The following is a 13,930-nucleotide window of genomic DNA, read 5'->3' as shown; positions in this document are numbered from 1 at the left end:
AAAGAACTTGGAATAAGGTGACCAAGTCAACTTATCCCCCTTAGACTTCAATGGACTGCGAAAAGTGTGAAAAATGTAAAATTATTATTATTATCGGTTATTTGTAGAGCGCCAACAGATTCTGCAGCGCTATAAACATAGGCAGAGTACAACAAAACATTTATAGGGATCAAACGGGTAGTGGGCCCTGCCAAGAGTCGCACTGTTGTAGTCAGTTTTAAAGAAGGTGATCTGCAAACAGTTGGGTTCTTAGGCTTACATGCTAAGGGGGTTCAAGGAGATAGCAATGGAGGAGAGTAACTGGTATAATAAAGGTTAGTATAGGTTGTATGCATCCCTGAACAGTAGAGTCTTTAGGGAGCGCTTGGAGCTTTTAAAACTAGGGGAGAGTCTTGTGGAGCGAGGCAGAGAGTTCCACAAGATGGGAGCCAGTCTGGAGAAGTTCTGTAAATGGGAGTGCAATGAGGTAACCAGAGAGGAGGAGAGTAGGAGGTCATGAGCGGAGCGAAGGGGACGGAAAGGAGAGTATCTGGAGACAAGGTCTGAGATGTAGGGGGGAGCAGTGCACTTGAGGGCTTTGTATGTAAGAGTGAGAGTTTTGTGTTTGATCCTGGAGGCAAGAGGAAGCCAGTGAAGGGATTGGCAGAGAGGCGCAGCAGATGAAGAGCAATGTGTAAGGAAGATGAGTCTGGCAGAGGCATTCATTATGAATTGTAAAGGAGCTAGGCGGCAGCTGGGGAGACCAGAGAGGACAGAGTTGCAGTAATCGAGGTGGGAAAGGATGAGAGAGTGGATTAAAATCTTAGTTGTGTCTTGTGTAAGGAAGTGTCTAATTTTAGAGATGTTTTTAAGGTGGAAATGGCAGGATTTTAGCAACTAAATTTCCTACCCTCAATGGGAGTGTAATTTCTTCTTCTGGATCTTGTTTACATAGCTTTTATGTAACCACTAGTGCATTGCTGACGTTTTCAGAGGTGGTAGCTTCAACAGGTTAAAAAAAGCTATTTCAGAAGACAATAAATGCAAAGGAGCTTTTTTTAAATCATTTGATAGAATCCAGCATAAAAAATTAACCACTGGGAACACAAAAAAGAGGGAGCATTTGAAAGTACACTGTCCCTTTAATTATGTAGTATAGACCCTAGATAAAGGGACAAAACACACTTTGAGATTTTAATATAACATGTTTCATTACAAATAGTAAAACAAGTTTGCAATATATTTTCACACTTTTCCTGTAATTTATTTAGTTCTCCAATTCTGACAACTGGAAGAGCAAATGGCCTGCTAACCATGCACCATATTGCCCCTTATTGGTTCCAGTCAGGATTATAAACTCCAGTAACTAGTATTGATTTTCTCCTCTAAATTAGGCAAGTGATGGGTGGAGTTTGGCTAGAGATAAACAATTGCAGCAAAGTATTATTGCAGTCAAAAGTTTTCAGATTTAGCCATTATGTTAACTTATTGCAAGACTGCAGAACAATTATTTACAATCCCTTTAATAGCTTCTGAGGGGTTGCCTTACAGCCCCTGAACAGGATACAAACGGCCACCCAATCAGAAGTGGCTCTGACACTGCAAGGTTTGCAACTCCTGAGTGGAATGAAATCAATAGACACCAGAATAAAACCTTTTAAAAACTTACTAAGAAGCTCCCATTTTAGCAGTGTGATGAGGTTAGGCTGGGACACCCACTGAAAGGGGCTGGAAAAACATGAAGAGCAGAAACTGCCCCCTCCCCTGCATATGAAAAGATCCATTACAAAAACAGGAGCATGTAGACTTGGGTCTGCATCTGATACTTTGGGTTAAGAGTCTTTTGTTCAGTATTTATACTTCTTATCTTGGATAAAATCTACTTTTTAAGTCAAATCCTAAGTAACAACAGTTATTGACAGTCCTGTCCTTTCCTGACCTTAGTTTTTTAGTAGACAGTGGGAAGAATGTATTATGGAGTCTCTTAATCCTTATCAGCCTCTGAAGCTTCACCAGCCTCATAACGTCACCAGCTCTCGTGTTATTGATGCAGTTGATTTGTTAACAAATTGAAGAGCGAGCTTCAGTGAATAACTTTAGTGGTCAGGCTGGAGATGCTTAGGAATCTGGTGAAGCTGCAGAGGTCAACTGATGAATATGCAGATAGAATTATGGGCGTCCGAGGGGGGGCAAGGGGGGGCAAGGGGGGGCACCCCCTCCCGTGGAATTCTGCACTGGGTAAAAAGTCAAGCATAATTTGGTACACAGCCAGATTAAATCAAACTCTTTCATTGTACTTTGTATCTAGCTGTGTGCTTGCAAGAGAGGATGTGTTGTGTTTTTGTTTTGTAATTGTCTCTATGGGCTTTGTACCCAGGCTGGCCCGGAGTTAACTGGCTGAGTCCCTAATAGCTGTGCAGCTGACTGTGAGTGCTTGTTAGTGACCAGGGCTCTGAGTTCTGCAGTGGCATGAGATGTGCAGCCGGTCCAGTTTGAGAATGTCCATTTATGTGTTTTGTATGTGTAAATAAAATATTTTCTCATTACATTGCAGCCTAAAAAATTTATTTTTAGGCTGGTGCCTAGATTTTCAAATTACATTTGTCAGGCCCTGCCTTTTGTCTAAGTATAAGCACTCCTCACTTGAGTCACTCTTTTGAGACCAATGAACTGCCATGTTTAAAAATGTGCAGTTCATGCAGACAATGAGCAACTCTGGCTACGCGTCATATGTTGCCACTGATATAATTATGCTTAGGGTATTTTATTTTTTGCCCCCCCCCCCCCCAGGAAAAATGTCTGGGGACGCCCATGGATGACATATTATATATTTACCAGTTTGGTACTCGCCTGCATATTTTTCCTGAGAAGCCCATTTTGCCAGTTAGTCTTAGAAAAAGGGCCACAGCACAGTTGTCTCAAGACAGACATTCAGATTACGAGTTTGGCGTTATGAGTGAAAAAGCATCATTATGGCCCATAACGATGCTTTTTCCCTACCGCTGCTATCACAAGTCTTGTCAGAATAGCTGTACCGCACACTTTTTTGCCCGTCACGCAACGTTAGTACCGCACTTTTTTCAATGGGACTTTCATAGCACCGGTATTACGAGTTTTGTGGGTAGGCCAAAAAGTGAGTGGTACAGCCTAAAATGACAAGATCTGTATCGCCATTTAAAGTCAGTAGTTATGAGTTTTACACTACAAAGCTGTTACATAAAACTCATAACTAAAGTGCTACAAAGTACACTAATACCCATAAACTACCTATTAACTCCTAAACCGAGGCCCTCCCGCATCGCAAACACTAAAATAAAATTATTAACCCCTAATCTGCCGCTCCGTACATCGCCGCCACTTAAAAAATGTATTAACCCCTATTCAGATGCTCCCCGACATCGTCGCCACTATAATACAATTATTAACCCCTAAACCGTCGCCCTCCCACATCAAAAACACTATTTAAATATAATTAACCCCTAATCTGCCATCCACCCACTCCGCTGCTATAATAAACCTATTAACCCCTAAATCTAACCCTAACATAACCCTAACCCTAACACCCCCTAACTTAAATATAATTAAAATAAATCTAAATAAAACCTACTATTATTACCTAAATAATTCCTATTTAAAACTAAATACAAACTCACCTGTAAAATAAACCCTAAGCTAGCTACAATATAACTAATAGTTACATTGTAGTTAGCTTAGGTGTTATTTTTATTTCACAGGTAAGTTTGTATTTATTTTAACTAGGTAGACTAGTTAGTAAATAGTTATTAACTATTTACTAGCTACCTAGTTAAAATAAATACAAATGTACCTGTAAAATAAAACCTAACCTGAGTTACACTGACACCTAACATTACAATAAAATTAAATAAATAAAATGAACAAAATACAATTATCTAAATTACAAAAAAAATAAACACTAAATTACACAAAATAAAAAAAGAAATTATCAAAAATAAAAATGAATTACTCCTAATCTAATAGCTCTATCAAAATAAAAAAGCCCCCACAAAATAAAAAAACCCTAGCCTACAATAAACTACAAATAGCCCTTAAAAGGGCCTTTTGCGGGGCATTGCCCCAAAGAAATCAGCTCTTTTACCTGTAAAAAAAAAATACAAACACCCCCCAACAGTAAAACCCACCACCTACACAACCAAACCCCCCAAATAAAATTCTATCTAAAAAAACCTAAGCTCCCCATTGCCCTGAAAAGGGCATTTGGATGGGCATTGGCCTTAAAAGGGCATTTAGCTCATATACATTGCCCAAAACCCTAAGATAAAAATAAAACCCACCCAATAAACCCTTAAAAAAACCAAACACTAACCCCCCGACGATCCACTTATAGTTTTTGAAGACCGGACATCCATCCTCACCCAGGCGGCAGAAGTCCTCATTGAAGCCGGCAGAAGTCTTCATCCAAGCGGGCAGAAGTCTTTATCCAGACAGCATCTTCTATCTTCATCCATCCGGCGTGGAGCGGTTCCATCTTCAAGACATCCGGCGTGGAGCATCCTCTTCTTACGATGGCTGCTGAAGAATGAAGTTTCCCTTTAACTGACATCATCCAAGATGGCGTCCCTTAAATTCCGATTGGCTGATAGAATTCTTAACAAAAGTTGATAAAGCTTTTAAACCACTAACTGCAGTAGAATTGCATACTCAACACATGCATAATAAATAGACAATACAATAGCACTTGTCTGAATTTCAAATGAGCAGTAGATTTTGTTTTGACAAATTTCAAAGTTTACTTTCATTTGCCATCTCCTGTATCATGTGACAGCCATCATCTAATCACAGACTAATATACATATACACTGTGAACTCTTGCACATGCTTAGTAGTAGCAGTTGTCTCAGAAAGTGTGTGTACAGCTATATATAGACTGTGAACTCTTGCGCATGCTCAGTAGTAACTGGTGCCTCAGAAAGTGTGCTTATAGCTATATCATGTGACAGCCATAAGCCAATCACAGACTAATATAAATATAGACTGTGAACTCTTGCACATGCTCAGTAGTAGCTGGTGCCTCAGAAAGTGTGCATATAAAAATACTGTGCACAATTTGATAATGGAAATAAATTGTAAAGTATCTTTAAACTGCTGTTCTGTCTTAATCATAAAAGTTTAATTTTGACTTTAGTGTATCTTTAAAAGTGGGAAAGTGGTGGATTCTGTCATGTCGTGTGCCAGGTGTTTACAAGCTCTGGATTCTGTCATCAAATCTCTTAATCTGATGCCTTCCAAATGTGTCCAAATTGCCTTTTTCAACTCCATTAACTGGTGTAGGCATCTCACAAAATGCTGGCGCTGTTTTATCAATGTCTTCTGTGTTTACTATAACAAACATCCTCCTCATTCACCAGACAAACATCAATAATGAAAAGCCGATCGCCTCTCTAGGACTCCCACAAACTCACACTGCTTCCAGTCATGCCACTGTTGCTTTAGCATCACGCCCGAGGCGGTATTCGAGGAAAATGCTTAACATAAAGATAACCACATAACCCACAACTGTTACAAGACTAAAGCACGGCACAGTTCTCATTTACTTAAAGGGACATTATACACTAGATTTTTCTTTGAATAAATGTTTTGTAGATGATCCATTTTATATAGTCCACCTCGTGTTTTTATAGCAATGTATAGTTTTGCTTATTTTAAATTAACATTGTGCTGCTTTTCAGAATCCTAACCAAGCCCCAAAGTTTTAGATGTATACTGATGTGTGCAGACTTCTGATTACTCCTGCGTGATAATGGGTCTTTTTCATATGCAGGGGAGGGGGTCTGCTCCCAGTCCCTTTCAGTGGGTGTCCCAGCCTAACCTCATCAACAGTACTAAATTGTGAGCTTCTAAGTAAGTTTGTAAAAAGTTTTATACTGGATTTTTATAGCAATATCTGGGCATATAATTCTTTATAGTAGTGTCTATTACATGCAGTTAAATGAAAATTGGTGCATACTGTCCCTTTAAAATCTACATGGAGTTTTGCTAATACCAGTGAAAATAAAATTGCTTGTACATAATTATTGTCTTGTATAAAATATAGTTAGTGTAGGTGGAAGTGAATAGTTATTGGCTTTGCTTTTCAGCAATGGGGAGATAACCTTAGAGAATGGAGCTGTTTTTATGATTTTTCCTTACAATGTTGGAGCCTTTTGCTTTTATCTGTGTCATTTTGTAAACATTAGCAGTCATTACTGTGTTATTAATTAGCATAACCTAACCCAGCTGTGGGTCATATCATACCCTCTGACCTGAGGACCTGTTTATCCAATCACTGCTCAGACTTGCAGCCCTTCCATGACTGACAATATTTGCAAAGCTTTATGACTACATTTTTTTTTTTAAATAAGGGAGAGTAGAAAATCAACAGACTATACATTAGTTACCGAAAAACCCACTTACAATTACATACAGTTTGTTACAACAAAATTCTTCATACCTATCATCTTACGCTTAATACAGTCAACAATTTCCTGCAAATCAATTAGGTTTTTTTTTATTTCTAAAGCTTTCAAGACCTCACAGGTCTCCTCTTCAAAGTTTTTATTTACATTAGTAGAAGAGACCTGCAAGAAAAAGCTTTAGGAATAAAAAAAAAACTATTTTTTTTTTATTTAGTACCTAAATTAGAGTGCAGTAGTAACTAAATAAGAGTACAAGAGTACAGTAGTAACTAAATAAGAGTACAGTAGTAACTAAATAAGAGCACAAGAGTGCAGTTGTAACTAAATAAGAGAACTTTAGTAACTAAATAAGAGTACAGTAGTAACTTAAGAAGAGTACAAGAGTACAGTAGTAACTAAATAAGAGTACAAGAGTGCAATAATAACTAAATAAGAGTATAATAGTACAGTAGTTACTAAATAAGAGTAAAAGAGTACAATTAGTAACTAAATAAGAGTACAAGAGTACTGTTAGTAACTAAATAAGAGTACAAGAATAAAATTAGTAACTAAATGAGAGTACAGTAGTAACTAAATAAGAGTACAATAGTACAGTAGTAACTAAATAAGAGTACAAGAGTACAGTTAGTAACTAAATAAGAGTACAGTAGTAACTAAATAAGAATACAAGAGTACAGTAGTAACTAAATAAGCGTACAAGAGTACAATATTAACTAAATAAGAGCACAAGTGTGCAGTCGTAACTAAATAAGAGTACAGTAGTAACTAAATAAGAGTACAGTAGTAACTAAATAAGAGCACAAGAGTACAGTTGTAACTAAATAAGAGTATAGTAGTAAATAAATAAGAGTAAAAGAGTACAATTAGTAACTAAATAAGAGTACAGTAGTAACTAAAGAAAAGTACAAGAGTGCAGTAGTAACTAAATAAGAGTACAAGAGTGCAATAGTAACTAAATAAGAGTATAATAGCACAGTAGTAACTAAATAAGAGTACAAGAGTACAATTAGTAACTAAATAAGAGTGCAAGACTACAATAGGAACTAAATAAGAGTACAAGAGTACTGGTGTAGACATCTCATATAAAAGTACAAAAGTACAATTAGTAACTAAATAAGAGTACAAGAGTACCGTTGTAACTAAATAAGAGTACAAAAGTACAGTAGTAACTAAATAAGAGTACAATTAGTATCTAAATAAGAGTACAATAGGAACAAAATAAGAGTACAAGAGTACTGGTGTAGGCATCTCATATAAAAGTACAAGAGTACAATTAGTAACTAAATAAGAGTACAAGAATACTGTTAGTAACTTAATAAGAGTACAAGAGTAAAATTAGTAACTAAATAAGAGTACAAGGGTACAATTGGAACTAAATTAGAGTACAAGAGTACAATTAGTAACTAAATTAGAGTACAAGGGTACAATTAGAAACTAAATAAGAGTGCAAGGGTACAATAAGTAACTAAATAAGAGTACAAGAGTACAATTAGTTACTAAATAAGAGTACAATGGTACAATTAGTAACTAAATAAGAGTACAAGGGTACAATTAGTAACTAAATAAGAGTACAAGAGTACAATTAGTAACTAAGTAAGAGTACAAGAGTACAATTAGTAACTAAATAAGAGTACAAAGGTACAATAGGAACTAAATAAGAGTACAAGAGTACTGGTGTAGGCATCTCATATAAGAGTTCAAAAGTACAATTAGTAACTAAATAAGAGTACAAGAGTACAATATTACACGTATGAAATAAAGATTTTATATGTAAAAAACAAGGGAGAAAAATGTTCTAAAAGCAGATAAATAAGGACGCCTGGGGGAATGTAAAACACATTGGCAAATAAGGGAGATCTCTGTATATTAGGGGGGTTGGTAACCCTAATAGCTATACATAGTGTGGGACTGAGAGTGTGGATTAATTGCACATGACAGTATCCTGCCACCCCTCATGCCTTAATCAAATAGACCAATACACACCATTGTACTATCTGAGAAAGTGATACATTGATAGATATTTTATATTTTGACTAGGGCTGTGTTTTTCACCTCCAGTCCATCAGCTGATTATTTTACCTGTGCTCTAGTCCATATATCATGAAAATCTGGCCCATTTGTGGGCCCCTTAGGACTGAAGTTTAAAAACACCGTCCTAGGCTAATTGTAATTAAGAGAAAATATGAAACAAAAATATTTTGGGAACACAAATTTATATCTTGTATATAGCGTTATGAGTCCCAATTTAAAAAATACGATATATATGCAAAGTCACCATTTAAAATGTCATCTACGTACCTCAAAATTCATATTTGGAGCCAGACAAAGATTCCTCACAGTTGTAGCCACATCCTCTCCTTTTAACATTGCTAAATGAATTTCCTTTTCATAAAGTAGATTTGTCACATAAATATCCTTCATGATTTCTGCTGAGAGATAAATATGCAATTCCCATGTAAATAACATTAAACTGCCATTGCAAATAAAAGTATGTTGGATATTTGGGATTAGGTGTTGAGTTTATTCACAATTTGCTAAATCTCCAAAACCAATCTCATTACATCATTACATCTAGAGAGCAGAATGACTCATACTTATTGTATGTGTTTATTTATTATGTATTTCAAATATGGAGAACACAGACTTTCAAATTTAATTTTCCTAATAAGGAAATCAAATTAACTAAAGGAAAAACTCAAAAGCATAAACTGATTCATGTGAATTATTTTGTTGTAAATATGAGTGTTTTGTTATACTTAGTAGATTTTTTCATGCTAAACAAAAAAATAAGCAGCGCAAAAATATTATTTAGAAAATTCTGTTTTATAAACTATCAAAGATACAGGATAAATCGATAAATCCCCAGCTATAAATAAAAACACAATTTTCTTGTCTTCTTTGTAGTATATGTAGTACAAACTGATTCAACAATTATTTTGTAAGAAATTTGGTCTCCTGAAATCCAGTTATAACATACTTAGGCTAAATGTTGAGTCAGTAAATTCACTAAAAATAAGGGACTCTTTATCGAGTGATTTCAAAGGAACGATGTGATGAGGCATAAAAATACATTCCAATGCCCAATATCAGCAATTAGGTTCTGCACTGCAAAAAATCTGCATACAAAATAAATGTTTTACAAGCAGTTACATATCCATCGAAACCTTCCTGGAGTTATTTGGCTTGTGCACTGCTCTGTGCAATAACTATGAAGCATTTAATATGATCAGATAAAAACTACAGCATACTTAAGTATGCAATTTGAACATCATCAAGTCATCTCTTGGGGAAGTGGAACAAGTGAATTACAAAAAAAAATTAATGTAACATACATTATAATTTAGTTACTAGCAGACGAGGTTGAAAGAAGAGAAAAAGTCAATCGACTTCAACTTTTACAGATCCTGTAATATCTTTACAAATGTCTGGTCATAACCTTAGATTCTTAGATATTCCTAAGACTTTTTCAAATAAATTTACTGTATTGGCAGTCACTAGCTACTCAGCAATACCAAATAATCACCCAGTCTGGTTGTTCTAACAGTATAAAACCTTTTCCATTTCTGGAGATTTAAACTCCTTTCCTCTGAACTTAAAGGGATAGTAAACATATTGAAATGTGTATATAAAATGTTTATTTATACATAATGAAATAACTTTGAAATATATTGTAATTGTTTATTTTGTCCCATTTTCATGTATTTCAGAAACTTGAAGATTTTCTAAGCACTCTGCTGACTTTTAAGGATAACCATTTGTAGCTTTAACTGAACACAACTACAAAACAATGCATTGTATACTAACTTTATGACAATGACTAGACTTGTTGTCTGCAAACTAAAGTCCTGATTGGTTTCTACAAATAAGACAAATTGTGGGTGGAGTTTGAATATTGAAAAGATAACTGCTCTTGGCTGATCTGTTATTCTATAGCAACACAATAGAAATGTTATGTAGTCACGAGGTGAACATAGTCCCTTAAAGATGTGACCGCTCGTCACAAACCATTTTCTTCGAATAAACAGCCATGGATATATTTATTTGTACGTTGCATTACTTTTTTCTATGCTTCATTAAATAACTTACAGGTCCTTTAATTGTGTGTTCAATGTCTCCATAAAGGGACATATTAGCTGCTAAGCAGCATAGAATAAAACATAAGCCTGTTTAATGCACACACCTAGTGCTGATCTATGTTTTAACAAGGTCACAGTCCATCATACTTTTGACTTCATGTCCCTTTAATGTGACAATAAATAGATTGTTCACTAAACAGTGCATTTAAATGTATTTACTATAAACATTCCCATATACAGTGTGGCTTACAATTTTGCATTAGAAATAGTGAAAATAACATTTTTTTCCAATGAGAATTTTTAAATCACACTAAGTTTATTGGAATGTTTACAATAAATTGTTTTTAATGCACTGTTTATTAAAAATTGTGGTTACTGTCCCTTTAATGCGTAGTGTGGTTACTGTCCCTTTAATACTTACAATGGTTACTGTCCCTTTAATGCTCAGTGTGTTTACTGTCCCTTTAATACTTACAATGGTCACTGTCCCTTTAATGCTTTTTTGTGATTTCCTTATGACAATGACTTTTTTTAAATAAAGGAGAATTGAAGGTTGATATTACATATTCTCACCATTTTTAAACTAATATAAAATGACAATGTAAAAATAAATGTAATACATCGTTTTGTTACCATTATAACAATCTAACCTTTATTGCTTGACGCATTCCCTTCTGTTTTAAGCAGTTTTAGGGCAGTTTGCGTTTGCGTCTTGGCACCATTCCCGTCCCTAGAGAAGAGAGTGACAAGGTGCGACTCATCACACGACGCCCCAGTGAGGATGTTGTCCTTGAAGTTCTGCCTGCACTCCAGATGGGAATCTAGGATTTGCTAGATGAGATAAAAACATACTATCATAACAGAACAATATAATACCAGGTGCAGTCATTACTTATTAAAGGGACAGTCAACACCGGAATGTTTCTTGTTTAAAAAGATAGATAATCCCTTTGTTACCCATTCCCAAGTTTTGCATAACTAACACAGTTATATTAATACACATTTTACCTCTGTGATTGCCTTGTATCTAAGCCTCTGCAAACTGCCCCCTTATTTCAGTTCTTTTGACAGACTTGCATTTTATTAGAAAAGAGAATTTAGTGATGGCACTACTGAGAGTTGTGTGTTGGGGAAAGGCTTGTAATGATGCTTTATTGGCCTTGTAAATTGTAATATAAGCCCTAAGGTGCTGCATATAAACGAATATTTAGAAAATTACAACTAGATTGTTGTAGAGAAAGATACACAAATAGCACTCTTTTCCCCTTGATATATTATGGCTGTGTGGATTGTTTACTGCAAATTAAATTAAAATAACAACTTTAGTAGGTATACTTTAAAATTGGGTGCTTTAAAACCAACATGTGATACAAGACTGGCGTTTATATAAGGAGAGCTCTGGAGACGTCTCACCAGATAAGCGTAGTGCGTTATACTGATCTGAGTATTCTAATAGTGTACAGGAGACCTTTTATTATTGACTCCTGTAAGATCGTTGTTAGACTACAAGGGTAATTGTATATATCAAGTAGGCTACTTATATCCAATATGGGAATCAAAAAATAATGAATTAATATTCAGTTGTCATATTTTTCTATTCCTAATACAATAAATTGTCTAATCTTACTAATATTAATGTATGTCGTCCTTAATTCTATATTTTATCGTTGCTTTACCCTTTAGTTGCAGTTACTTGCTGCTATAGTATCTTTGTAACAATTTGGTCACATTTTATTTAAAAAGGTTGCAACCCTCTAGTAGCAATTGTCTGCTGTTGTGACAAATTGTAACAGATTTGTTATATTACAATCACAATGGTTGCAATCTGGGTTAATGAAAAGGATCAGAGATATATTCATATTAATAGTAACCAATATAAAAGTAAATAATGATATTACAACACCAATATATAAACGGAGCCAGAAAGACTGTCAGTCACTGTCCGTTAGTAGTATATTGATGTCAGTCACTGTCCGTTAGTAGTATATTGATGCTCTGCCTCGTCTAACAAAATCTAAGTATACACGCATGTTAGCTCAGATATCAGTAATTACCAGTCTAGATCTACATTAACTGTCAAAAATAAAGGGTCCCATATACCCTTTCCCCTAACATGTTTTGCCGGAAACTCCGGCTTTTTCAAAGGCGAGGGCGCCGCAGCTTTGGCAGCTTTTTATGGTAAAAAAACACACCTCTTAAATTGAATTGACGAATTGGAGCGCATCATTGTTGTGATGCGTTCTTTTGAGTGACAGATCATCGGAGAGTCTGTAAATTGTTAGTGACAATATTCATTATACGTTCTGCTTGACAAAAATGTTAAGCAGCTTGATCATCCACAATTGGTAGTTAATTCAGAAGATGGATGCATTCCTTGATAGTGTCTTACGTTTACGTATTGTTTATGTGAATCATTAGTTGTATGAATGCAGCTTTTCTATTACTGACAGATAGAGTTTGTCTTCTTAGTATTGTTGTTATTCTGCTGTCATTATATATTCCGGAATTGTCGTTAACCTTAGTTAGGTTGATGGATAATCTTAGCATAGGTGTGAAATATTTTTAGAGGTTAGACAATCTCTGGTGCATTGGCGATATTACCCGATCTTTATTGGGTTGAGATTATCAATAATGGGTCTATATCGTTCAAGTTATAGTGTTGCTTAGTACTACCTTGTGTCAAATTGAATTCCTTCTATTGGTGCATTTTTGTGTATGTGACTTACTCATTGTAGTGTCAAAAATTATATTATTGACAAAGTCAGGATGTGCTAAAAGGTTAATAATTTGTGTTAGTTACTCTAAATTATGAAAATAGATAGATAAAAATATATAGAATAAAAGAAATTAAATAGAAATAAAAGTGTTGTGGATTAAATAAGTGTTCTAAATTGAAAATGGTGAGGAAATAAGTGCTAGGGATGAGTTAACGTGAATTGTACTATTAGTGTTATTTATGACAGCTAGTAATATTAATAGTGTAATGTGAGGATTATTATTAGTGTTGTGGGGAGTAAATTGTGATTCAGATTTTATTAGATCAAAACTGAAATGCTAATAGTTGTAATATTTCATTCATGCGTCTTTTTTTTCTAGCGCTGCTTCTAAACAGCGCTGGTATTGAAAGTTCTCTGAAGGGCTGCGTTAGGCTCCAAAAAGGGAGCATTGAGCCGAATTTACCGCCACTTCAACCCTCAGCAGCATTCAGCTCCTAACGCAGCCCTATTGTTTCCTATGGGGAAACAGTTTCTAAGTCTGCACCTAACACCCTAACATGAACCCCGAGTCTAAACACCCCTAACCTTACACTTATTAACCCCTAATCTGCTGCCCCTGCTATCGCTGACACCTGCATTAAACTATTAACCCCTAATCTGCCGCTCCGGACACCGCCGCCACCTACATTATCCCTATGAACCCCTAATCTGCTGTCCCTAACTT

The 13,930-nt window shown here is 35.4% G+C and overlaps 1 protein-coding gene across 1 annotated transcript in view; it reads right to left on the bottom strand.

The window, feature by feature from the left end:
• Window positions 1–13,930, bottom strand: part of LOC128641740 (uncharacterized) — a 383,379-nt gene that overhangs the window by 338,518 nt on the left and 30,931 nt on the right. Inside the window, exons 7-8 of the mRNA XM_053694265.1 lie at window positions 11,140–11,320; window positions 8,712–8,842 (exon numbers count right to left, since the gene is read on the bottom strand). Coding sequence (XP_053550240.1) covers window positions 8,712–8,842; window positions 11,140–11,320 — 312 coding nt within the window. The remainder of the gene's footprint in view (window positions 1–8,711; window positions 8,843–11,139; window positions 11,321–13,930) is intronic.

The sequence above is a fragment of the Bombina bombina genome, chromosome 11, assembly GCF_027579735.1.
Source record: "Bombina bombina isolate aBomBom1 chromosome 11, aBomBom1.pri, whole genome shotgun sequence".
NCBI lineage: Eukaryota > Metazoa > Chordata > Amphibia > Anura > Bombinatoridae > Bombina > Bombina bombina.
The sequence above is the reverse complement of the archived record's forward strand: the minus strand, read 5'-3'. Positions and strand labels throughout refer to the sequence as shown.